General features: G+C 45.0%; 2 protein-coding genes and 2 pseudogenes across 4 annotated transcripts; 1 reads left to right on the forward strand and 3 right to left on the reverse strand.

The window, feature by feature from the left end:
- Positions 1–221: 221 nt before the first annotated feature.
- Positions 222–27037, reverse strand: LOC307103708 (olfactory receptor 2A12-like; the record flags this gene model as incomplete). Its single annotated transcript, XM_079778218.1, has 2 exons — positions 222–1095; positions 26946–27037. The coding sequence occupies 2 exons, from the start codon at positions 27035–27037 to the stop codon at positions 222–224; spliced, it is 966 nt and encodes a 321-aa protein (XP_079634344.1).
- LOC307103442 (olfactory receptor 2A12-like) lies at positions 15197–16141 on the forward strand (the record flags this gene model as incomplete). The annotated part of the gene is made up of 1 exon (XM_079777798.1): positions 15197–16141. The coding sequence occupies one exon, from the start codon at positions 15197–15199 to the stop codon at positions 16139–16141; it is 945 nt and encodes a 314-aa protein (XP_079633924.1).
- LOC307102699 (protein N-terminal asparagine amidohydrolase-like) lies at positions 19801–21269 on the reverse strand (annotated as a pseudogene). The gene is made up of 3 exons: positions 21249–21269; positions 20228–20697; positions 19801–19952 (listed from the first exon to the last, which is right to left on the reverse strand). The product of its transcript is annotated as a protein N-terminal asparagine amidohydrolase-like (transcript).
- LOC307102700 (putative olfactory receptor 2B3) lies at positions 26178–26887 on the reverse strand (annotated as a pseudogene). Its single transcript has one exon. The product of its transcript is annotated as a putative olfactory receptor 2B3 (transcript).

The following is a 27037-nucleotide window of genomic DNA, read 5'->3' on the forward strand; positions in this document are numbered from 1 at the left end:
CTACTAAGACTCTAGAACAAAAGGGAACTGAAAGACTGATGCACCTAGAAAACATTTCTATCAGCTAAATCATGGGCTGTCCCCCAAGGACCAGTATAGAGTTGAGATTGAGGCTGAGGGGAGTGTGTACTGGTGCTACTGAGTCATGTGAATGAGTGTTTGAACATTGGCTGTGCATCATGAGTCTTGTTTCTCTGTCTCCAAGCTATCCTCCCAGGGCCTCATTCTGGGTCCCTGCCCCAGCCTGTCACCTTGAGGAAAGCCCTCTTCACATCCTTGTTTCGGAGGCTGTAGATGATGGGGTTGAAGAAAGCAGAGATGACATTGTAGAACAGGGCCAACTTTTTGTCCTCTTCTGGGGATGCCTCAGAGCCAGGCTTCATGTACATGACCATGGCCGGCACACAGAACATGGTGACCACAGTGATGTGGGAGGCACAGGTGGAGAAGGCCTTCAGCCGCCCTTGGCCTGAACGGATCCTCAAGATGGCAATGAAGATATTGATGTAAATGACAAGGATAAGGGAAAGTGGAACCAGGATGACACTAAAGCCGAGAATGAAGTCTATCCGATCATTGACCGAGGTGTCTGCACAAGCCAGCTTTAAGACGGCTGGGACTTCACAGAAGAAATGGTTGATCTTGTTGGGGCCACAGTAAGGCAGACGCATGGCAAACACAGTGTAGACAAGAGCAGAGATGACACCCCAGAGTCCACAGAAAATGATCATTACCCCACACAGCCATGGGCTCATGATGACTTTGTACCTGAGTGGGTGGCAGATGGCCACGTACCTGTCTATAGACATGATGGCAAAAAGCCAGGACTCGGTGATGCCTAGCACCAAGAAAATGTACATTTGGGCTACACAGCTGGCAAAAGAGATGGTCTTCTTCTGGCTGGCCATATGTGCCAACATCTGGGGCACAGTTGTAGTGGTGTAGCTAAGATCCAACATAGAAAGGACCCCAATAAAGAAGTACATGGGTGTGTGGAGGTGCGAGTCCAGGAAAATGAGGATGGTGATTAAGCTGTTGCCCAGAATAATCAACAGGTAGGTCATCAGGAAGGCTGAGAAGAACAGAGGCATGAGCCTGGGACTGAAGGAGAAGCCCAGAAGGATAAATTCAGTCACATAGGACTGGTTAGATTTTGCATTGTGTTCCACTTCTAAAGGGGGAAAAAAGGCACCAATTCAGACAGAGGTTTAGCTAAACTATGCACCAGGGTGAGGGCTACTGATGGGGTCAGGGTAGTGGTCAGTGTCCAGTTATGATGAAACACCATGATCCCCCTCAGCATGACAGCCTATTTCACCCGCTCCTGTCTATTGCCACCACTCCCAGGAAATTTATGAAGAGAAAAGGGCTTTCACGTCTGGTTTAGACTCTGCCTCTGACCCACCAGCAATTACCCATCCAAGCCTCAGTTTCCTCAGCTGTGAAATGAAGGCATTGGACTAGCTGATCTCTACTTCCCCTTAGTATCCTCTTCTCCTTAGTTAGGCAACCAGGTGTTCAGAAATAAATATTAGTGTACGTACTCTATGAAATTTGGCAAATTTTAGTGAGAGAACCTACTTGGTCCTGTTGAAGACATCAGTTTATTTTTCCACTCAAATTTTACCCATCACAGGCCATGGTGTGTTAGAAGGAATGCTGAGTTCTAAATCCTTGGCTCTATAATTTACTGAATAAATGACCTTGAGCAAGCCCTTTACCCAGCATTCTATCCATTTGAGACTACTTCCTCGAGTACAAAAATGAGAATAATGGTTGCTTTGTTACAAGTTTGCTGCAAGGATTGGGTGATATTTTGGCATGAAAAGCATCACACAGAAGGCCTAACAGGTGGTCGATGCGTAATAAATGTTAGCTGCATTTCTGGATGGTTCTCCACACACAGGACTGAGATTCAGGTCCAAATTATGCAAGGAAACATCCAGAGATACTCCATCATATACGATGACCACAGTTTTCATTCTCCCAGGTGCCCACGCTCTGTTGCTTCTCCGAGCATTTCATTCACTTTTTTTTTAGCCTCTTACTGACTCTTAGGTCTTTCTCAACTTAAGTGCGCGAGCCTTCTTTCTTCCTGAGGAATAGGGGGAGGACAGCTTTACTGAAGAGATGTCATGTACATCATCGGTACTTAGGGGATGGGAGCAATCTCAATGCTCTCGGTATTATTCCTTTTCCAATTTATCTGACTCAGCCTACTTGTTCTGCAGTCTGCTTGTTCTCCTTTGGAACATCATGAACGAGTCTTCATAAGAACCTGTGTCTACTTTTAATGCATCAGATGGTTTCTTGACTTTGGCCAAGAAAGTGAATACACTTTGAACTTCCTATATATGCTAGGTATTTTTCTAGGACCTTCTCAGAGATTACTCAATAGCTTTCAGTTAGCTGGCAGAAACTATTTTTATTAAATTCCTACCTTTCACCGAAGGTTGCATTGTCTCCCCAGGTTGGCCTTAGTTTCTGCGAAAAGTACAATGGGTTGGGCCTGGTAGTCTCGAAGGGAGAGAAACCACACAGCAGCATGGAAAGGGCTTGGGTTAGAGACAGCAGGTTCTGCTGGAATCCCAGCTCTGGCTTTATCTGCTATGTGACTTGGGGCTGTTAGCTCACTGTGTAGGCCTCAGTTTCCTTACCTGTGAAACAGAAATAAAAATACCTACTTTGAAAGCCACATTCTTCCTGGGAAGAAGAATCCCAACGATATGAGAATCTTCTACCTGAGGGCCAAGAATCAAAAAATGTGCTGCCATTTCTAACTTTTCTTTTCCTTTTTCTTTTTCTTTTTTACACACAGCCAATGAATGGCTTGCTCTTTAAGAGTCTGATGATAAAGGGTGTTTGACCTGGTTGAACCACACACGAAGGCTGAGGGCAATGGAACACACTGTCTCTAAACCAGCGGCATGTGTCCAAGGGTGCTGCTCTGCAACTAGGACCCCTGGTGAGAAACTGGGGCTCCCTGAAGCCCTGGGTTCCCATCATCCTTCCCCCAACTCTCCTGAGAGTAAAACACGCTTCACTGGGAAGAAATTGCCTGACTCTCTGGTCTAGGGACCAGAAACCCCATGTGAGGAAAACAAAGGGTGACATCATTTATCCACCATGATGAGCCTGGCTTCTGTATCTCCATTTGGGCTAAAAATATAGAATTCAGCTTTTGGCCTGTACTTTACAATATACCTTGGCACTCGTTCTCTCTCTGAGCCTCATGAGAGAGCCTCATGATGACTCCGTGAGAAGTTAGGGCAGGGGTCTTTATCTTCATCTCACAAATGGAGAAAGGAGACTCAGAGAGGGAACATGTGGGAGAAACTGAATCTCGCTCTTTCTTCAGCTGCAGTAGGGTTTCTCACGAGCAGCAAAACCATAGCTAACCAAACCAGAGCTCAACTCCTCTGAGTCCTCAATGTACTGAATGTTTTCTGGCTTTGATTCTCAAAAGGGAAAAGGAAATCATGAGGGCAAAGAATTTTTGGTTGGAAGTAATTGATGGCATCTCTAAGATCAACGCAGTCATACCAGCCAGAAACCTGGGGAAATCTCCTCATCTTCTTTCTCATCCCCCTACATCCTATCTGTCCCCAGGTTCCATTGCCACCACCTCCAAAGTGCCTCTCATACCCATGCATCCCCCTACTATCTGGTTCAGACACTGGCATCTCTCTCTCTCACTCGGATTTCACCTCAGCCCTCCAGCTGGGCCTTTGTCCAGCTCACCCTGTGCACTGGTTTGCAGAGCACTTTTTCTAAAACAAAAGTTTGATGGAACCACTACTTCAATCTTTCAATGGCTCTCTTGTCTACAGGACAAAGTCTGAGAAAGTTAGACCAATATCCTTGCTTCGCTCCTTAAAACCAGACCCAGTTTTGGTCACCAGACTGCAAGGCAGGCCATGCACTTAGAAAAATCTCCAGCTACTGCAAGAGCTGAAGCAGAAAGCATCACAGTGGCCCAAGATGCCACATGCAGAGAGGAGACCTAGGAAGAAGATGGATCCCAGGTCAGCTCCTTGGACTCTGTCTGAGCTCCAGGCAGCAAGTCCACATTAACTTGGAAATTCCACAAGTCGAGCACATCCCACTGAGCAGCTCAGCTTGAACGTGCCTGATTGGATTGTTTCCCAATGTAACCTTGTTACTTAACACAGAGCCTGGCACATATTAAGACCCAATAAATACTTACTGACCAGGAGACCCTGTAGAATAAAAGAGAGAGAGAAAAGAAAAGAGTATAGACATTCTCTCTTCCTATGCTTTTCCTTCCTGTTCCTCAGAGATCTGGAGAAAATTATGTGTCTGGAGGTCACAAGTCCCAGGAGAAATCAGGGCACAGGTTGGCTGAGGGAGGAAGGTTGAGAGAGTTGGCACCAATTGTCATGAATCTCTCTAGCATTTCTCTCAACTTCTATCCAAGCCAATAAATAATAATATAAAATATTATTTTAAATAATAAATTCAACAATTTAATAACAATAATGTGCAATTATATATAATAATGTAATTACTTTAATAATTCAATACATTATAGTATTATTGTTGCTGTAACAGCTTACTATGTGCCAAGCACTATGATCTGCTTTACTTTCTTTTATCCCCATAACTGGGATGCTGGTTGAAATATTTAACAATAATTGTGGGCACCCTCCAATCAGAACAAACACCTGTCATAGGAAACAGAAGTTGTACCAGAATGCCTACAAGCTGACTATGAGCCTGCACAGAGCTACCCTGTGACGCAGGCACTATTGCTCTCCCCATTTTACACATAAGGAAAGCGGGGACACAACTTGCCCGGGGACACAGTGGTAGCCAACTGCGGTGCCTGTGCTCATAACCACCAGCTGACACTGTCTCTGAGCCTCTATGAGAATGTGGTTGGACTGACCGCCTGAACACAGGTCCTCCCTCTTCCTCTGCCACTTACTTCCTCAGGTGCTTTCTCATTTCCTGCCTCCTCCAGGGTAGAAGCTGAAATAAAAGGGGGCAAGAGGACCGGAAATTGTGACCAAAAAGTGAAGTGACAGCTGACCAGGCAGCTGACCAGGCCAAGCAGGTGCAAGGAGACAATAACGCCAGGCTGCTGGTGCCCACTCCGTGCACAGCGACACAGCCATACAGCCATATGCTGACCCTCCCTGAGGCTGCTTGCCACCCGCTGCCCTCCATACCATGGTCTCCTTCTTCATGGCGAGCTGCATGAGGGGAAGGTCAGAGGTCAGGCAGGTGATGCCAGAGCTGGCTCTTCCCCGTGGCCTGCCATGTCCAGCAGCCCCTCGAATTCTCAGCGCTGCCTGGGAAGAGGAGAGAGCATTGGTTCTGGGGTAACCAGGTGTATCCTCCTCTGAGGGCCAGGGGTCTGTCTGCTGGGCCAGGGGACAGATGGGGTGAGCCATGAAAGCCTGGCAGGATCCAGAGATCCTGGGAGACTGAAGACAGAGCAGGTGAATAGGGGGGCCTGAGGTGGCAGATCCCCATCTACAGGCAGCAAAAATGGACTAGAGCACAGAGCAGAGACCCAGACTGGGCAGAATAGAGACACAGAGGAACATCAGGAAGGATCAATGTACACAGATGGACACAGAGGACCAGAGAGGCAGGACAGAGTAGCACCGGACTGGAAAGAGATGGAAACTGAAGATAGAATCCGAGGGTCAGAGAGGGGCCTGGAGCTGGGTCCAGGGAGCAGGTGCACCTCTGGGGCAGCTGCCGCCTTCACTCACCCACTCCTGCCAGAGCACACTTTACATGGATTTCCAAAATGTGCAACCTCCCTAAGCATCCCATGCAGACGCTGCCTTCAGAGTAAGACCCTGCCCCAGTCCGTGGCACCCCCAATCCTGGTCATCACCTCCCAGCCTGTCTTGTACTGAGCTAAAAGCAAGTACTGGTCTCTGCTGACATCAATGATAGGCTCTCTGAAGCTCCCCTCTGCCCCATATCTGCCCCTCCACCCTCTCATTTCTCTCTTCTCCAGAATCCCATCTGCATTACAATGCAGCAGCCCTTACCTGCGCTGCTTTTCCTGGTGAGGGTGTGTGGGGCTGTCTGAGCCGCCTTCTCTCCTCTTGATAAGCCCTTCTGCCCTGATCCTGCCCATCTCCCCCAAGCTGGATCCTCACCCTCATCCAGTATCTTTAATTCCAGGCTGCAGCCCCAGCAGACACTTCCCACTGACAGCACAGGGATGGCCCCGCCCTTCCGCTCAGCAAGAGCAACCTCTGGGGAAGCAACTGTGCACGAGAGACCCAGCGACTGTCAGCAGGCAGACTTGGTCACTGCGACCTGGTCAAGTCACTTAGGTTCCCAGAGCCTCAGCGTCCTCACTGTAAAATGGAGCTGTGCCCCCTGTAGCATAATAATGTCGGCCATTGGGTTTGTTTTTATTTTGAATAGTTATTATGGGCCCGATATTTGGTATACACTAAATCCTCATAGCAGTACTATCCCTATTTTACAGACACAGAAATGGAAGCTTGGAGCCTTAAGGAGGCTGTGCAGAGCTGGGATCCTGAACGCGGTTTTGTCTGGCCACACAGGCTGTGCTTCTACCCAGTGCTGAACCCGGTGTCATGATCTGGCACAAGCCAGACCACAGGCAGGGAGGCCGCGCGGGTGGGAAGAACAGAGATACATATGGAGGGGGAGGTCCAGACACAAGAGCAGCAACTTTTTTAAAAAATATATATATATTTTTTATTGATTTCAGAGAGAAAGGGAGAGGGAGAGAGAGAGAGAAACATCCATGATGAGAGAGATCATTGATGGGCTGCTTCCTACACGTCCCACACTGGGGATTGAGCCTGCAACCGGGGCATGTGCTCTGGCCGGGAATTGAACTGTGATGTCCTGGTTCATAGGTAGATGCTCAATCACTGAGCTACACCAGCCAGGCAAGAGCAGCAACTTTTGAGGGCAGCAGACTCTTTTGGGGCTTCTGCTAGATACACATTCTTCTGGGGTTAGGGAAGGAAAAGGGGAAAGGGACCGGCGTTTATTATACACCTTCATGTGCCCGACTCAGGCATCATTTCACTTAACTCTCCAACTGCTCTGTGAAAGAAGCATGTTATTTCCACTGTGTGAATGAGGACACTGAAGTTCAGAGGTGAAAAGACTTGTCCAAGGTCAAACAGCTGTTCGAGGCAGCTGAGACCCCGATCTAGGTCTGCCTGGTTGTAAAGTGCCTCCCACACACTTTGCTTTGTGGGGGGGGGGGGGGGGGGCGGGCGCGGGTGACAGCCAAGACCACTCAAGTCCATAGCCTGGGGATGGGGCCCCTCCTTCAGCTTTTCTGAGCCCCTCAGGTTGGACTCCAGTCTTTCTGGGAGTTCTGAGTTGTTCACGAGGCCTCTCCCTGAGCTTTAAGGTTGCAGAGTCTGAGAGAGAAATAGAGAATCCTGCTTCCCAGTCTGGAGGCCACTCCCCTGTGGATTCTTTGAAACCCAGGATAATTCCTGCTGGAGGCTTCCCTGTTTTCTGAGCAAAGTAATCCATGTTCATCAGATAAAATTCATAATGACAGAAAGGTAGAAAGAAGAACATAATTAACTTCTCTGGCCAGGGTGGCTCAGTGGTAGAGGGTCGGCCCACTTAATGAAGGATCTCGGGTTTGATTCCTGGTCAAAGGCATGTACCTGGGTTGCAGGTTTGATCACTGGCCCAGGTCGGGTGCGTGCAGGAGACAACCAATCAATGGGAGGCACATTGATGTTTTTCACTCTCCCTAATCCCTCCCTTTCACTCTCTCTGAAAATCAATGGAAAAAATATCCTCGGGTGAGGATTAACACACACAAAGAGAGGAGAATTTAATTACCCTGTAGTTTCTCACATACAACAAAGAACATTTCTGTTATATTTCTCTCTTATTCTTTTCTATACCTAAATGAAAGTGGCTGCTTTCCTCACCCCACTGATGTTATACTTCACATAGAATTTTAGTGTGTCAGATACTAGTTGGTTGACTATTCATTTCCCCCTTCCTTGCTGATAAAACCATGTTCTTCCTGACAACACTTGTTTGGGGTAGTCAAGAGGTCATGAATGGTCCAAGCCCAAATGGCACTTCCATTTCTCCCTTACCCAGAATCCCTTTCAGCTGGGGCAGTCATGGAACCTGGTCCTGTCCTGGGAGACAAAATGGGAACTCAGCTGAAGAGCTTTTGTGAAAATACTGATTTTCCTAACAAAAGGGATAGAGTGACTGTGATACAACCCTTTCCCCTAGGTCCTCCTTCTCTAACCAGGAATACAGATGTTGTGTCTGGAATCAGACAAGCCATCTCGAGTAGACCATGAGGAAACAGGCTCAGAGAATCATGGGGTGCCCCTCACTAATGTTATCCAGCTGTGAACTAGCACAAGTAGTTGCTCACCTCAACTGCCTGTATGTGGAGAAAATGAATTTCTGCATATTTAACCACTGTTAGCTGGATTTTCTGTTTTCAGCAGGAAAATCTTAATGAATTAAGCATTCTGCCTTAAACAACAACAACAACAACAATATTATATGATGAGCATTTCACCCTGATCTCAGGTTTCAGTCTTTAGAACTGTGAGAAATAAATGTTTGTTGTTTAAACCATCCAGTCTGTGGTATTCTGTATAGTTGCTCGTGCTGACAGAGGCCAAGATGGTAAGAGTGCACAGAGCAAAGCCCTAGAAAAAAGCACTGCAGAGAGACAGAGAGCACATGAGAGCGCCCTGGAGGTCTGCAGGTGAGTACTGATCAATCGGTGCATGTGTGTGAGGAAACCAAGAGGATTGGGGAGAGGGGAAGGGGTGATTAGAAGGATAATAAGGGAATATTATAAATAACTTTATTTCAATAAATTAGATAACTTAGGTAAAACGTTCAAATTCATTAAAAGACATTAAGTACCAAAGCTCATTTGAAAAGAAATAGATAACCTGACTAGTCATATAGTTATTTTTCAAACCGAATCTGGAGTTGAGACCTTTTCACAAAGAAAAGTCCACACCTAGATGGATTCAGTCATGAATTGTAGCAATCCTGAGGAAGAAAAGCTTGCAAGTCTGCATTAACTCCCCTAGAAAATTTAGCAGGAGGGAATAGTTCCCAACTCTTTCTGGGAGGCCAGCACCACTCTGATGTGAAAACCAAAGGCACAAGAAAAGGAAATTGCAGACCCATATCCCTCATGAACACAAATGCAAAAATTCTCAACAAAATTTTAACAAATTGAATCCAACCACAATTTGGATATATATATTTAATACACCATGGCCAAGAGGAATGAGGTTGAGAGGCAGAAAAGCTTGCTGGAATGAAAACAGCTTCAAAGGGCACAGGTCTGGGTTCCAGCCCCATCTGGACCACTTCCCAGCTGTGTGACCTCAGAGGTTGGTGGTGATGATGACCAAGGCGATGATTTCTCCCATTTCTTGAGTACATGCTATGTTCGGTGTCATGTGCTTAAACACTTCACCTCACTTAATCCTCAGAACAATGTGAAGTTCATATTATTATCCAAATTTTACAGTTTAAGAAACTAAAGCTTAGGAAGGTCAAGTAACTTGCTTGATTTTCTAATAGAGACCAGACTGGGATTTGAACTCAGACTGTGATTGAATGAGACAATTGCTAAATGGTTGGCACAGCACTCAGACAAACTCCCTTACCTGCTTATTTATCTATAGACTAGAGTCCCGATGCACGAAATTCATGCAAGGGGCTCGGCCCTCGCAGCCCCGGCTTTCTTCGGAAGGTCATCCAGATGGGTGTTCCGCTGTTCAGCCGTCTGGTCTAATTAGCATATTATACTTTTATTATTATAGATGTGCAATCCCCTCTTGAACATGAAATCTCTGCTTCATGTTCAAGAGGTTCCTCCTTTTTGCGGGGGGGAAGAAAATTACTACCACTGTTCCCTCTCACTTGCTTGAGGCATGTGTGGCCTGGGCAGGAGCCCTCCACTGCAATCCAGGCATCTGGGTTCCTGCCCCTGCTGCTGAGTGTTTTCTCCCCCTCCCCTACCCAGAGAAGAACTAGGCTGACCCTTAGGACTGCTCAATTTTTGCTGTCAGTATAGGACCTGCCATTGACTGAGCCCCTTCTGGATACCAGGACGTGTGCTAAGCACCTTACACGCATCTTCTTAACCCTCACAGCATTGTTCTCTGTTCTGATATGATGTAAGTTAGACTCAGAGAGGGAAAGTGACTTGCCCAAGGTCATATGGTGAGAACGTGGTAGAGTCAGCATTCAACCACCAACCTGGCTTTTTTTCTTTCTTTCTTTCTGTATTGCACAACAAACCCTGGCTCTGTGTCTTGGGGGTTTCAGAACCTAAGTCTGGGTAAGGGGGTGATATAGAGAATAGACAAATAGTCAAGAGAGGAAATACAGCAAGATCTATGACCATCCTGTGAAATATCTACTGCCTGTGCCCCTGGCTAGGGCTACCCCAGATCAGGTAGCTACCTGGCCCACAGCCCCCATATCTAGAGACCATAGAATGTCAAAACTCTGACACATTTTGAGAGTAAAGGGAGTATTTAAAATAATTACAGGAGCTAATTGATCTACAACAGGAATAAACCAAAACTGTTTCATGAAAATTAAGATATGAGACCATCCTACCCAATCCCATCCTTGGCTGCCCTGCTGTCTCCCCACAGTTGGGGCTGACCACTGTGGCTGATACTTGTTAGACCTAAAAATCCGAGTTGCCTGAGTGAATGTGCTATGTTTCTGGGGACCTAAGCAGTCACAGTCCCACACTCTGGGGAAGCATCCAGTCCTGCTCAACTGTGGACTTGCTCATCTTTTTGCTTCAGCTATACTAATAGGACTTCTTTGGACTTTACCATCAGAACCTGCCCTTTAAGGTGACTTGCTGTGTCCAGGACCCCTCTACTTCCCAGGACTCATCAGTTCTTCACCTCAGGTCCCATCTAGTGACCCAGGCCCTAATCCTGCGCACAGACACTCTTTGGCCCTTGATTATCACTTGATCTGGATTCCTCATCACTGGCCTCTACCAAGGTAAAAGTATTCCCCATTGGCCTGAAGTCCCCCAGTTCCCAAACTGAACTTCACCTTGCCTTGAACTTGACCTGCGTCACCACACCCTACAGAAGTTAAATTCTACCTTGCTGGACTGGACCATCTCTCATAGTTGGTCAGTGCCTTCCACCCATGAGGCAGGCTCTACCCAGTGAGCTCTGTCCAGCAGCAGTTAATGAGGTTGAGCCAGTCTCCTGCCTCAGGGATTCCAGAAGGAGCCAAGAGTGTACTTAGTTGGAGACAGTGTCCTCCAAGTGGGCCTGAGGAAGACTGTGCATCTGTCCTGGCCTTTGACCACCTGGCCTTATAGATGCCCTCCAGTCTGACTATACACACCCTGTACACCAGTACTGCACCTTGGCCATGGAGATGCTGCAGTAGAACCATTTGGAATCTGACTGATCTAGATTCAAGTTCAGACGACACAATGTATCTGCTATGGGGTGTGAACAAGCCACTTAATTCTCTGAAACTCTCTGTGCCTCCTGATCTATCAAATGCCTTACTGACCTTGTTGTGAGGATTAATTGCCTGGCATAGCCTCTGTTAAGAGTAAATGTTCAATAGTAAGTAGCTATGCTGCAGTAATAGGTTTGGTAGCATTTATATCACCATGAGGTGTGTGGCCTTGGGTAATAGGTTTCAATAGTGGTAGTTATGAGGATATTGATAGCTATTGGCAGTATTTATATAATCTATAGTCAAGCCGTAGGTGTACCTCTACTAGGTGTGTGGCCTTGAATAAAATGCTTGAGGACATAAAAGACACACAAAGGTGCTTGGAGAGGACACAAAGCACACCTTAGTATTATCACTTTGTCACACAGAAATGTGCAGCTCAGCCATAGGACTCCTCCCTCCTCTAAGTCTCAGTGGGAAGGAAGTTCAATCCCCAACCGGAAACTTCACAAGGATGTCCAGCTCATTTGCTCTCGGGGCCACTCCTGAAATGCCTTGGGGACATTAACTTCCTGGTTGTGTTTTTCATCTTCCCAGAGGCTCTGTGCTGCATTTACCAGCATGGACAGGGAATCCTCAGGGCTTTTCAGGATTGGAAATCCACTCTCCAGCCCCATTCTGATCAAAGAGGGCCCTGGGTCTGCCCGCTGGGAGCCCCTCCCTCCAGGGCTGCTGCGTCCAACACACTTAGGAGAGGCACACATCTCCCATGTAGGGCACCGTGCCAAGGAGCAGGGTGAACTGCTTTCTGCCACAGAGCACAGATCAAGAGAAACCAGGCTGATGTTGCCGCAGGAGTGAAGGAGGCGACTCAAGCAGAAGGACAGGGTGCTGGTCATTTGTAGGTGAGACTGAGGGAGGGGATGGGAGAGTTTCCTTCCCTGGGCATCCTTAAGAATGGACAAAAGATCCCACCCTAGTCTCTGCCCACTCACTGGGGGAGGAGAGAAGGGTGCGCCTGCCCTCACTGAGCAGGAGTGGGATCTCCAGCACACTTCCCCAGATGTGCACACATCCTTCTCAGGAGGACCCTCACCCCTGGTGCACCCTGATGAGGCGTCTGCTCCCTTCTTCTCTACCAGAATTGCAGAGCCAGGGAAGGAGCAGGGACGCAATGGCTGATGGAGAAAGGAGAGTGGATATGAATATGGCATTTTCCTGGTGTGAGGTTTAGATGTAATTGTTTCTTCATGGGTGCCTTTGAGAGAGTGGCAGAGTGCAGTGGTTAAGAGCCCACAGCCAGAGACTCAGGATTTAGGCCTGGTCCTGCCATGCACTAGCTTGGCAGAAGGCAGAGCAGAATTTGATGTTGAAGCAGAGAAAATTAGCACTGAAACAGGACTCCAAAAGCGGTCTGCCGATCCCTATTAGAGCTGTGGAGAGATCTAAATGAGGCAGCCTCTGCCTACAACCTGGCTGAGAAAATAGTACATGAAATCTACAAGACCAGGCTGGTGGGTAAGGAGGAGGAAACCCCGAGCTGAGCCTTGAAGGTTGGTGGGATGTGAAGCAGAAGAAAGGATTATGGAAACATTCAAGCAGATAAATACTTTAGGAAAGGGTGGTGGAGATCTGCCTGGCATATATTCCAGAACTGAGAAAGGTGGCTTGGAAGGTCTTTGGCTCAGAGAGGAGGCCGCCCCTGCTGCCCAGACTGGGATCCTTTTGGTGGTTGTGCTCTTAACAACATGGCTCAGAAGTTTCAGAGGCTCTGGTGCATCACAGACTTGAAAATTGGTTAGAACCAGATGGGAAAGGCCTTAAGTTCCAGCCTAAGGAGGCATGAGAAGGGGCACGAGAGATGAAACAGTACCTGCTGATGGGTGCACCAGGAAGGGAGGCCAGTAAGAGGCCACAGAAAATGTCCAGGTCTGGATTGTGAACTGGTGGATAGGAGGGTGAGAGCAGCCCTATCATCCTGGATTCAGGGTTTGCCATTTGCACTGCTGACCAATCCTTATTTCTTTAAAGTTTCTCTTCTCAATGTCTAAGACTGAGCTTCCCTAGTTCTCCTCCTCCCTTGATAAACATTGTTTCTCTGGGACATTTTTTTTTCATCCAGTTATTGATGTTTCCTAAAGCTCAGACCATCTTCTTTTGCCCATACAGCCTCAGACTGTCACATCATCCTGCAGCAATCAGTCCTCACAATCATGTTTTCAACCCTGTCTCCTGGAACCTCAGAAGCTTGAAAATGCTATGACAGCTCCTCTCCCCTCCCTCTACTCTTCCTTCCACTCAGCTTCTCATGATCTAAATTGCTACCATTCACTGGGCACTTTCAATAAACCAGGTATATTTCATGTACTCTCCACTATGGAGGAGGTATTATAGATGGCAAACATGAGACTCTGAGAGGCTAAGTGACTTGCGAGTAGGTAAAAAGGCTTCAAGACTCAGGTGCATTGACCCCTGAATCTATGCTCTATGCACTCTCCTGTGCTCTGGTCGCGTGTCTCCAGCTCCCAGAAGGCATCTCCTGCCAACACAATCCTGTTCAGCTGACTGCTCAGCTCCCCTTGGTGTTCATGGCATTGATGCAGTCGTAGGTTACAGCCTGGCATTACTGCTATCAAAGAATAGCAGAGCCAGAAGGGTCCTTTGGAGTGGTCAAGTCCAACAACTTCACTTAAACATGGGGCTTTGAAGTTCACAGAGAGCTATGGAGTTACCCAAGATCACACAGCAAAATCAGGGCAGAGGTAAGACCAGCCCCTCGCTCTTCTGATTTCTAGACTCATTCCACTTACACTAACCCCTTTTACTTGCCTAGTGTTTATATATATATTGCAAAATTCTTGACCTACAATATTTCATATGCTCCTTGCCATTCCTCTATGCCATAGATGTGTTACCTCTGTCTAACAGATGGTGAGACAGGCCAATGGAGGTGAAGAGACTTGCCTGAGGTCACACAGTTGGGTAAGTGATAACCATGGGACATTCAGGAAGAGCTGAATTTAAAATGTGGTCCTGGGTGGTAATTGTAAGGACTCAAAAGAGAATTCCACAGATATCTAAGCATAAGAAACAAAGTTCAGACATGGCTTGGGGGCTGGAGGTAGCAACTCTGGAAGCAGAGTCACTCTTTCTGCTGCTCAGGGCTGTGAGGTCTCTCTTCTCTGCTTCCCAGCACGCCTGCTATTTTACCATCAATGCAAGACCTCCCTTTTTCTTCTCTATAGCTTTAGCTCCCCTGTGATTTTGAGTTACCATCACACCAGCTTTGCATTGACAGTATCTCAGCCACCTATAGCCCACTGACAGACTTTCAGTGTCATCATTTTAAATTCTCAGCAGAGAATTGTCTTCCAGCCTGGGACAAGTGTACATCCTTAATAGAATTCTGAGTGGCTGGGGGTTGGCTGGGTCCCCTGCTACTAACATGGCCACCTGATGCCTTCTGTGGGTGAGGGTGGTTTCCAGGGAAGGGTCTATGGGCAGTCAGACAGCCTATATTCTATTAAGGTCCGAATCCAGAGCTTCTGACTTATTTCCCGGACTGCCCTAGCTTCCTTTCCCTTTTCATCCAACTCAACAAAGGTTTAACCAAATCTTTTTTTGTGTGCAACTTTCTGTGCAAGATGCTCTGTGTGTGATTCAACTTCTATCAACTCTGTCCTCCCTCCCACAAGGCCAAGGACAGAACAGGGAAGTTCTGTTTGTCTTTAATAAGTAGATCACCATGCAGAGCCTTGGCAAAAAGAACCACAGCTCTGTATCCGAGTTCATTCTCCTTGGCTTCTCCAGTGAGTCACAGGTCAGAATGGCCCTGTTCACTTTCTTCCTCCTCCTCTACCTCATCACCCTTCTGGGCAATGGACTCATCATCACCCTGATCTACCTGGATTCACACCTCCACACGCCCATGTATTTCTTTCTCAGTATCCTCTCCTTGGTGGACATGAGCTATGTAACCACCACCATGCCCCAGATGTTGGTTAATATGATGTGTCCAAGGATGACTATCTCTTGGGGAGCTTGTGTAGCCCAGATGTTCATCTTCTTGGTCCTGGGCATTGCTGAGTGTGTCCTCTATGCCATTATGGCCTATGACAGGTATGTAGCCATTTGCTTCCCCCTTCACTACACCCTACGCATGAGCCGTCCCATTTGTATCAAGATGGTCACAGTCTGTTGGTCCATTAGCATAGCTGGGGCCCTTATCTACACTGTCTTCACCATGCGTCTGCCTTATTGTGGTCCCTACAAGATTAACCACTTCTTCTGTGAGGTCCCTGCTGTTCTGAAGTTGGCCTGTGCAGACACATCCCTCAATGACCAGTTGGATTTCATCTTGGGTTTCATCCTGCTTTTGGTCCCACTCTCCCTCATCCTGGCCTCTTATGTTCCCATCTTTATCTCCATCTTGAGAATCCGTTCATCCCAGGGGAGGTTCAAGTCCTTCTCTACATGTGCTTCCCATGTCACTGTAGTCACCATGTTCTATGGGCCAGCCATGATCATGTACATGAGGCCTGGCTCCTGGTATAACCCAGAGCGGGACAAGAAGCTAGCCCTGTTCTACAATGTTGTCTCTGCCTTCCTTAACCCCATCATCTATAGCCTCCGGAACAAGGATGTAAAGGGGGCCCTTCTGAAAGTACTTGGAAGACAGATGGCTCAATGACCTAGGATCTTTCAGAGTTGTCCAGACTCATGATGGAGCTCATGTGGTTTCATAAAAATACATCCGTTCTGATCACCCTGAGTCTTCCTGGGTTTGTAAGCAGCTGGGAGAGGGTGTGGCCATCCCTAAACTGAAGATCTCCCCATTGGTTGGAAAACTTTCAGCTGCCACCACCCAGTGACTCAGTTAAGTAGTGAAAGCAAAGGATTTCTTCTACAAAGACTCTATCTTTATGGCTCAAGGCCATTGCTTTATTGCTTTTCCTGGTTGTTTTTCTTGCCTTTGAAAATTTATGTCAGTGCAATATGATCACAGCCAAATGTTTAACATGTGTACATGCTTTTCCACAGTGTAAAGGATTTGGGGATGAAAGTGGCATAAAGAGTAGACAGATTATGCAGGAAGACAGTCTTGCCTTACTGTCTGCCATGCATTTACAGATAATATTTAGCATTGCTCTTTGCACTAGATGTTATAAAGTCTAAGCTACAGTTATTTTAGACATAGCTGTGTAACTGTATGGCAAATAATCGATCTGGTCTGGACTCAACTGGTGAAACTGAATCTGACCTATTTACATTTTAAATCTTTTTTTAAAGGATGAAATAATTACAGAGAAAATTGAAGTGTTCTTCGAACATTACCAACTCCCCTGAATCAATCACTGTGATTAAACTGAAGTTTATTCAATGTATTTTTAAGTTTTTGCTACATACAATTGTATCAATGAACAATATATAGAATTATTCTTGTATAAGTTTAATTTTTTTTTAATGGTAGCGTGAGGTCAGTATCACTCTGACAAAATTTTAATTCAACATCATGGTTCTGACATCCATTCATTTGATAATAATAGGCCTTGCTTATTCCCTTTGACAAGCATTTGAATATACCACACTTTATTTATCTACTATTGAACACTTCTTTATTTCCAATTTTTCACTGTTTAAATAATTCTGCAACTAATGTCTTTGGACATTTTTCCATATAGAAATATTTTTTCTAGGATTTATGTATATTAGACTTTGAAGATTGTAGAATAAAAGAAAATTTAAATTTACTAGATATTCCTAAATTATTCTTCCAAGTAATTACACCCAATCTACACCTTTCATTCCCATCAATACTTGCTATTGTGTATATATCTCAAACATCCTAATTTTCTTGTCTATCGCATAGATGGAAAGTGGCAACATTATTTTTTGTTTCATTTGTCATTTCCCTAGTTGCTAGTGAATCTAACTTCTAGTATTGTCATCTGAGTAGGGTGGGTTCTGAACTCTACCTACCCTTTACTAACTCAGTGATGATGGGAAAGTTACCTTATTTCTCCGAGTTTCAGTTTCCTCTTCTGGTATGGAAAGAAAATACCAGGTAGTATACACTTCAGAGAGTTGTTGGAAGTATTAATACGATAATATATGTAAAGCACTTATCACAGTGAGTAACAAATGTTAAGTGTTCAATAATATAAGATATTGTTTGCCTTTTCTTGACTTGTAGTTTGTTATATACATTTTGGATATTAATTATTTGTCTATTACGTGCATTGAATATGTCTTCTTTTAGCTAATTATTTGTTTTTTCTTTTTAATTGCAAAAGTCAGAGGCAAACAAAAGGAAGAAAATGAAAAATGACCATTACCTTAGACCTGGAGATAACTACTATTAACATTTTAGTGTTTATATTTCAGGGTTTAAAATTTATTAAGTGCTTGTATTAATATTTTTGAAGTTATATATTATAATACAATTGTTAAACAATTCATTAGTTGTTTTCATGATTTAAAAAATTGAATTATAAAGTATGTATTCTTCTGTAACTTGATTTAATCACTCAACAATAGGTTTGGGTATGTATCCATGTTGGTTTATTTTTACTGCTGAAGAATATTTTTCACTTTCTTTCGATATATAGAATAGAATAATCTATATATATAAAAGCCTAAGTGACCAAATGACCAAATGACTGGTCAACCGGTCGCTATGATGCCCACTGACACAAGGGGCAGATGCTCAATGCAGGGGCTGCCCCCTCATGGTCAGTGTGTTCCCACAGGAGGAGCGCTGCTCAGCTGACTGACAGGTGCCAGACACCAGGCTCATGGCTGGCAAGTGCAGCTGTGGTGGCACAATCCTCTCCTGCCTCTGTGGCAGGTACAGTGGGGACGGGATGAGCGGGAGCAGTGTGACGCCTGGCCCGGGCTCAGGTTCCTCCCCAGCCGCCTGCTGCTTCTGGCACTACTACATTTCTTGGGGTCCCAGATTGTGAGAGGCTGCAGGCCAGGCTGAGGGACCCCACCGGTACACAAATCTGTGCACCAGGCCTCTAGTAACTTAATAAATAGAATTCTTAATGAACTTATGAATTTATTTCTTTATGTTTTTTCTTATATGTCAAAAATTTCCCTGAGCCCGTTAATTCATGAAGAAACTCATAAGATGTTATGATTAGTTCAAGGAATAATTTGACTTATAGAAATTTATGTTTTCTACTGAACATTTGCATTTTTGTGGATATGAATCATTTCATTACTCTAGATAGGAATAATTTGCATTGCTATAGTTTTCTATAACTTCACAACTATACCTGCAAAGCTGTAAAATGACCTAGTCCATATAAGGTCAATTAAAGGAGTGCACCCCTCTAAAGTCAGATAATCCTCAGAGGATCTGCTAGGCAACACCAAGAGGGCCTTTTGCAAATCTTAGATTATGTTTTTCTGACAATATTCACCCTTATGATTTAAATAATCTTCAAATATTATCCCTAATCACAAAACAAAGCTGGTCTTTGCAAGCACATTTTAAATAGGATGAATAAAAAAAGAAATCTACAGACAGATACTGCAAAGAGAATCTTCAGACCATTATAATTAAAGAGACTATCCTAAGTGTAGCCAAAGGAGGGGGGAATGCCAGATTTTTTTAAAGAGCCAAATGACAGCCAACATTCTTCTGAGTAACAACAGTGGAAATGTGCTAAAAGAAAACAACTACCACACATGTTTTTCATTTATTTCTCTCTCTTTTTTTGCTAACTTAAATTATTTTGAAAGTCATTTGAAAGATACTAAGACTCCACGGATATAGATTCCAAATTCATATTTTGTCCAACCACCGTCACTGGTCTCTGTCATGCCAAAAAGTTTATTTATTTGGTAGTTCCTATTGTTAGCTTCCTGGAGAAGAGATCTTTTCTCATAAGCCATCTTTATTATTATTATTATTATTATTATTATTATTCCTTTTTTTTAAGAGCAGAGCTTAATTTCCAGGAAATAGTATGTTTGTTGGAGATCAGTATTTTAAAAAATATCAAGGTAGATCTACTATGTTCAACAAAATGGAGGGCTCAGCCAGAGAAGTGGAGAGGTTCTCTAGTGTTTGCTTATCATCTTTTTTCTAATTTATTGATTTGAGAGAAAGAGAGAGAGAGAGAGAGATTTGCTGTTCCACTTATTTATGCATTCATTGGTTGATTCTTGTATGTGCCCTGACTAGGGATCGAACCCACAATCTTAGTGTATAGGGACATGCTCTAACCAACTGAGCTACCTGGCCAGGCTATTTGCTTATCATCTTGCTGCCCAGAAATACACACGTGGAAGTGGCATTCAGGAATACAGTCCTGTACCAAGTTGTTCTCTCTCTACATCTTAAATACTCATCATTGGTCCTCCTGGTAAAGCTCATGGAGCACACAGCTCCTCTTCTGGACCCGATCTTGGAAGGAGGCTCTGTAAATTTCCAGTTTTAATGTTGACAGCAATGCCATACATTATTTTGAAAAGTGGTTTTCATTTGCTTCCTGGTCATTAAAAAAAATTTTTTTGTTGTTAATTCTCACCCCAGGATATTTTTTCCAGTGATTTTTTTTTTTTAAAGAGAGAATGAAATGGAGGGAGGGAGGGGGAGAGAGATAGATAAACATCCATTTGAGAGAGACACATTGATTGGTTGCTTCCCACACAAGCCAAACCAGGGCCAGGAATGGAACCTGCAACCCAGGCACATGCCCTTAACAAGGAATTGAACCTATAACTCTGTGGTGAGCAGGCCAACCCTCTAACCCTTGAGCAACACTGGCCAGGGCTCTTCCCAGTCATTTAATTCTGTCACACATAATGTCACTAAGTGAATGTCATCGTCTTGTCTGTCAAATTCATTAAGAAGTTCATGAGTAAGTTTTTGTGACTATGGTCTATCGTCACTGAAGCTGCCCACGAGGTGCACTTCCAGACTTCCACACTGAGCATGGTGGAAAGGATTGTGTGGAGTTCATGATCAAGGGAACCTCCGCTTTGGTGTCAGTTACATCACAATGCATCAAGCAGGTAGCTCCATTACCTGTGTATCTCAGGACCATTACGTGACAAGTGGTGCCATCATCAGAACTCAGATGGAGATGGGGCCATCCTTCAGGAGGTCAGTGCAAGCTTTCTCTGCTGAACATACGGAAGGCCCTGGGGTCCCACTTGTTGAACAGACTGACCTCTGAGAAGTCTGGCTCTTTCTTCCAGATGCAGGTGGGCTTGGATGAGGTCCCCGGCAGACTGAGCCCCAGGGAGGTGGCCCCACGCAGAATTTTGTACTCAGCGAAATATCATTAAAGAATGACGATGAAATAAAGACGTGTAGAGTAACAAAAATTATGAACATGTGTCACCAGCAGGACTCCAGCAAAGAAAATTCTGAAGTATGAACTTCGGAGGAAGGAAAGTAAATGCAGATGGAAGGTCTGAAGCCAGAAGGAATAAAGAACAAGGAAAGCCATATGCATCTGGGTGAATCTAACTGAACATGGTCTCTGTAAACCAATATTGATCATGTCGTGTGGGGTTAACTAAGTAAATTAAAACGTTAAAAACAATAACCTTTATATCAGGAGTGGGATAAATGAAAAAACATTCTAAATTTCTTATATTATCTCATAGGCCCTTCTCTACCCTCTCCATCTATCAAACTCCTATTCGTCTTTTAGGGGCCACCTCAAGTATTGCCTCTCCTGTGAACTCTTACCCACACCCCTCAGAGAAAAAAGAGTCAGTGGGACCCTCTTCTGTGTTAGTGCATAATTTCATGTGTACCCTTCCTGCATATTTACCACACCTGCATCCATCTCCATTTTCCCCCCTCCCCCAGTCCTTGGCCAGCGTGGACAAGGGCAGGACCAACTTTGTTCATCTTTTTGTCTCCAGTGACTAGTAATGTCTGATACACCATTGGCACCTTTGAGTGTTTGTAGAATCCGTCAGTCGATTAGTGACACCACGGCACAAACAGAGAGGAGCAATCCTGGAGGGCTCTCATGAAGGGAGAGCTGACAGGTGGCATGGGTGTGTCAGGGAGGAGCTGTGCAGGGCGTCCTAGCTGTGTGAAGTGAGGTGTGTGTCTGGGGATCTACAGGTGGTTCAGGCTGCAGTGAGTGCAGGGTGTGAGACAGGAGAGGAGGCTGGAGGGGTGGGCAGAGTTAGCTCCCAAAGAACTCTGATGGTTGGACAGAGGAGCTGGGACTGAATTCCAGGGACAGGAACCATTGAAGGTTCTGGAGCAGGGGAAGAACAAAGCCAGAGCTGCAGGTTAGAAAGACGATTCCACCACCCGTGTTTGTGAACACTTACTGCCTACAGAGCTTGGTTGTTGAATTCAGGCCCTGCCACGTGGAAGGGAGATGGACCACAGACCTGGAGTCCCTGACCTCTCAGACTGGGCAGCCAGGGAGAGCGCGTCCCAGGCTGGGCCAGGGAAATTATGGGAAAGGAACAGCCCTCCAGAGGTAGGAGGTTCACTCTGGGGAGGGTCTGAGAGGGAACCTAAATCAGATTCAGCTGGACACGACCCACCAAGTCCTGAGCGCCCCTTGGGTGGAGAAAGAGGCCTCCATGGCCCTGCCAAGTGCTGCAGTGGACTCCATGCTGGGGTCAGGAACAGTAGAGCAGAGCAGGGAAGAGAGAGACCCTGTCATCAAGGAGAACGTGCCAAGCCCTCAGTGTGGCCACAAGAGTGGCCAGTCAGGAGGAGAGGGAGGGGACTTCATCCAGGGATTGCAGGGTACAGTGAGGCTCCAGGACTCCGGCCCTGACTTCCCGCTACCCTATGGTGCCCAGGAGGCCGGCCAGTATGAGCCAGGATGGCCCCGCCTAAGGAGCCCTCCTGTCTCAGAAGCCAGGCTCTTGGGCTCAGCTCTCACAGGCCTCTCCCCGATGTGGCTCTCAACTTCTTGCCCAAGCCCAGTCTGGATCCTGCAGGGATATATTGGGCCAAGTTCCAAATATAACTCCACTTAGAGAGGATGGAGCCTGAAGTTCATCCCGCCCTCCAGGCAGGACTGAATTCACTTTGGCCAGAGGGGACCCCAGGTCGCTTCCCTGCCACACTGTCTCAGGACCGCAGGATGCAGGTTCTTTCTGTCACCTGTCAAGTCCTTGGTGCTACAGGCCTTAGGGAGTGAGGTGCCTCAGCCAAAGACTGGCCCCTTCTTTCCTGCTTGAGGAAAGCTTCTCACCAAGGGATTTGAAATGCCAGACAGAACACACCCTCCAAGGGCTGAGACCTGAGAGGCCACTGGGCAGTTAAAGACCACCATGGGCACCGTACTTTACAAGACACATATTAAAATGTACCCATAGTCCACATTCAATATAATTAATCTAGCACTGTTAACTATATAGCAGGTTATAGAATTCTATATCTTATATATAATCTTACCATCTTATATACATGAGTTTCCATTGACTTTGAGGTTGACTGAAATTATCTTAGAAAAGGGGAAAATATAATTTTATGACCACTTGTTTCTGTTCATTTGTATTTTTATACCTTATGATTTCCCTTTTCCTCTTGTTTCTAATAAAATTCATTTTGGAAAACCACAACCTGTCACGGGTGATCTCAAGGAAAAAGGACTCTACTCTGTCCACTTAAGGTTGAGGAAAATTAGAGAGGGGAGAGTGGGTCTACTGTTATCCCCAGATGCAAAGTTTAGGTAGTCCAGAGAGAGGTTAAAACTCCGTGGGGAGTTTTGTGCTCTGTTCCCTCTTGCTTGGAGGGACCTTCCCCAAAACTCTGTTTATTCCTAATGGAATCTTTACAAAGGTACGTTGTTTTTTCCCAGGCTTCACCAATCTGCAGGTTCATGTTACTGGGCATCACCCATATTTACCGGCTTTTGCCTTTGCTTGCTGGTGCAGGAACTCCAGCATCCAACAACGCAGTCCCCATGACGTTCTAGGGACAACTCCCATAAGTTAACATGCAGCCCCTTGGGTCCTTCTTCCCCAGCCCCTTGCTGATGCACATTCCTATGAAACTCCTTGCAAAAAACTAAATTGTACTGGCCAGAATTATTTAACATGAATGCCTGTGCCTTCTGCAAGAAACCAAGGCTACAGGTTTACATTGTCCTCGAAGATATTATCCTAGCCCACTGGAAATGCTGGAAAAGGAACAGTCCTCCAGAGGTAGGAGGATCCCTACGGGGCAGGCAAAGGCCTCCATCTCTGAGGCCTCCAGCCATAGTGTTGTGTAAATAATGAAGCAAAAGTGAAAGGCAGATAACAAAACAAGGTATATAACTGCAATATGTTTGCAGACATCCGAAGAATATCATTAATATAGAAGGAGCTCTTATGAATTGGTAAGAAAAAGTCAAACACCCCAGAAAACTGCCAACAGATATGAACAGTTCATAGAAGAAGTTCAAATAACCAATAAGTATATGGGAAAATCCCACCAAAGACATGCACATTAAAATACCAATGAGATACCAGTTTTTCACCTTTGAAACTGGCTAAGAGTTTTTAAATAATCCAGGGTGACCAGAAGACAATGAATCATGGACTTTCACACATTGCTGGTGGGAGTATAAATTGATCTTTTTGCCAGAGGATCTGGCTTTATGTAAAAATACTTCTGTAATAGTGAATGACTTAAATATATTACTTAAATACAAAACATAGGGGTGGGGAAAGTAGTTTTACAGTTATAATACAAATAAATAATATAATAATTAATACATAATGCAAGAATAAAGTGTGTTTTGCATACTCACAACTGTAAACCTACTTTCCCCCCCACACTGTATATTGAATATTTAACATATTTAAATTTAAAAGTCTAGAGTTTATACTACAGGTCTACTGAGACAGGTGGTATGATATTGTCCTTGCAGTGTTGGCTAAAACTTTGTTCTCAAACTTAAGAGTACCTAGAAATCACCTATAGAATCTCTTCAAATTCAAATTCTGATTCCATAGGTGGAGGGTGCCAAGACTGCATTTCTTAACCACTCAGAAGTGATGCTGGTGATGCTAATCCACAGACGACTACCTGATTAGCAAAAGTCTAAATCACAAGGGAGAAACATTTTGCATGAACCAATGACACCTGCATCCTGATATTCATGCCCTTGTCATCCCCTCCCCTGGAGTTTGGGCTGGACCTAGTATTTCATTTCTCATAATCGCAATACCCCAAAGTGAGGGGGCAGTAACTTTCAATATTAGGTTGCAAAAGACCCTGGTTCAGCATTGCTCTCAATCTCTCTCGCTCTCTTGCTCACTCTCATGAAGCCAGCTGCCACGTGGTGTGCTGCTCTAGCGAGAGGCCCACATGGAAGGAACTGATGGATGCTCTGTACAATAGTCAAGAAGGAAATGAGACCCTCAGTCTAACAGCCTGTCAGGAACAGAATCTTAGCAACAATCAAGTGTGCTTGGAAGCAGTCCTTTCCCAGTCGAGCCTTAGGATATCTGCAGCTCCAAATGGTACCTTCATTGCAGTCTTGTGAGGGCCCATAATCCAGAGAACCAAGCTAACCACTCATATTCTTGATCCACAGAAACTGCAAAAAATATACATAATAAATGTTTGTTGTTATAAGCCATGAAATTGTGGGGGTAATTTGTTACACAGCAATAAATAACTAATACAGAGGAACTGCAAAGAGTCATAAGGAAACTTTGGGGAATGATGATGATAATGATCTTGATTATGGTGATGGTTTTGCAGATATAAATAGAGGCCCGGCGCATGAAATTTGTGCATGGGTACAGTCCCTTGTCCTGGCCTGCAATCAGGGCCATCTTCCTTGGCTGCCGGCAGCCGGCCCCGCCCCCCTCCACTACCCTCCCCCGGTTCCCCAATTGCCCAAATCAGAGCCTGCTGGCCAGGGGAAGGGACTGTAGGTTGGCCAGCAGGCTCTGATCTGGCAATCAAGTCCTGCGGGCTGGGGGAAGCTCTTGTGTTGAGCGCCTGCCCACTGGTGGTCAGTGCACGTCATAGCTACCAGTAGTTCTGCTGTTCAGTTGATTTGCATATTACCCTTTTATTATATAGGATATATTTCAGAACTCATCAAATTGTATACTTTCAATATCTACTGTTCATTGTATGTCAGTATATTTCAATAAAGCTGAAAATGCATTATGAAAGTATCTGGGTGGGAGATTTTCACCCAATTTTCACTCCTTTATGCAGATATCATTTCAGTAAAGCAAAGCTCCTTTCTTTAATGACATGAGGGCTTATGTGCCTTAAATTCATACTCTAGTGGTTGAAAAATGACCCATATTTCACTTCCCTGAACTCTATTTTATATGATTCCCTTTTATTTATTTCAAATTGTTCTTACATTTTTCTTAAGTTGAGCTATAGTGGGGTCACTGATTTAGGAGTCATCATATGCCCACCATTTGAATTTATTTTATGAGTCCAGAGCTCAATCACTCAATCTCCTATTCATTTAGTAATAGAAAGATGACAATTATGCCAATTCGTGGCCAGGTCTTACAAACTGGTAATTAAAAATGAATTAAACATATGACTTGCCTTCAATAAGTCAGTCCACTGTCTGGTGTCTTCAAGCATGAGGAACACCTACTGCCACAGCCTTCTGGGGGTTCTCCTTCATCATCTCACTGAATCTAGCCCATTCATGTATCACATGTGCTCACTGATGTTGGAAAGAATTTGGATGGAAAAGTCATATAGGCTGTGTCCCAGGTTTGTTGCTGGTACCCATGTTTCCGTGACTTCATTCTAGTGCTTTGCTCCAGTTTGTCACTCCTAGGAAAGCCCTCTTCACATCTTAGTTCCTAAGACTGTAGATGATGGAGTTGAGGAAGGCAGAAATGACATTGTAGAATAGAGCCAGCTTTTTGTCTGTTTATGGGGAGGCCTCAGAGCCAGGTTTTATTTACATAACCAAAAATGGAATAGAGAACATAGTAACCATGGTGATGTGGGAAGCAGCAAAGTTACTGATGTAGACAATGATGATGAGGAAAAGTAGGACCAACAGAAGGATGAAGCCCAAGATGAAGTTCACCTGGTCACTGAGAGATGTGTCCACACAGGCTAATTTCAAGACTGTAGGTACTTCACAGAAGAAGTGATTGATCTCATTGGGACCACAATAGGGAAGAATTATTAGCAGATGATACCCCAGAATCCACAGATGGCCACCATTCACCCACATAACAAAGAGCTCATGAAGACTTTATATCTCAGGGATGGCAAACGGCCACACACCTGTCATAAACCACAATTGCAAAAAGTTAAGACTCAGTGATTCCAAGCGTCAAGAAGCTGTACATCTGGGCCACTCATCCAATGCAGGTAACGGTCTTCTTCTTGCAAACCAGATGTGCCAGCATTTGGGACACTGTGGTGGTGACATAGCCCATATTCAGAATGGATATGACTGAGGAAAAAGTACATGGGTGTGTGGAGGCAGGAATCCATGCACATCAAGATGATAATAAGTCCATTTTCCAGAGGGAGATGAGGTAAAAGAGAAGACAATAGAATAACATTTATCTCTGTGTTAGTGGAGAATCCTAGAAAAATAAACTCAGTAAGAGAGCTGTGGTTTCCCCAGAGGAAATCTTGCAT

Source organism: Cnephaeus nilssonii (assembly GCF_951640355.1).
Source record: "Cnephaeus nilssonii genome assembly, chromosome: 7".
In the NCBI taxonomy this organism is placed as follows: Eukaryota; Metazoa; Chordata; class Mammalia; order Chiroptera; family Vespertilionidae; genus Cnephaeus; species Cnephaeus nilssonii.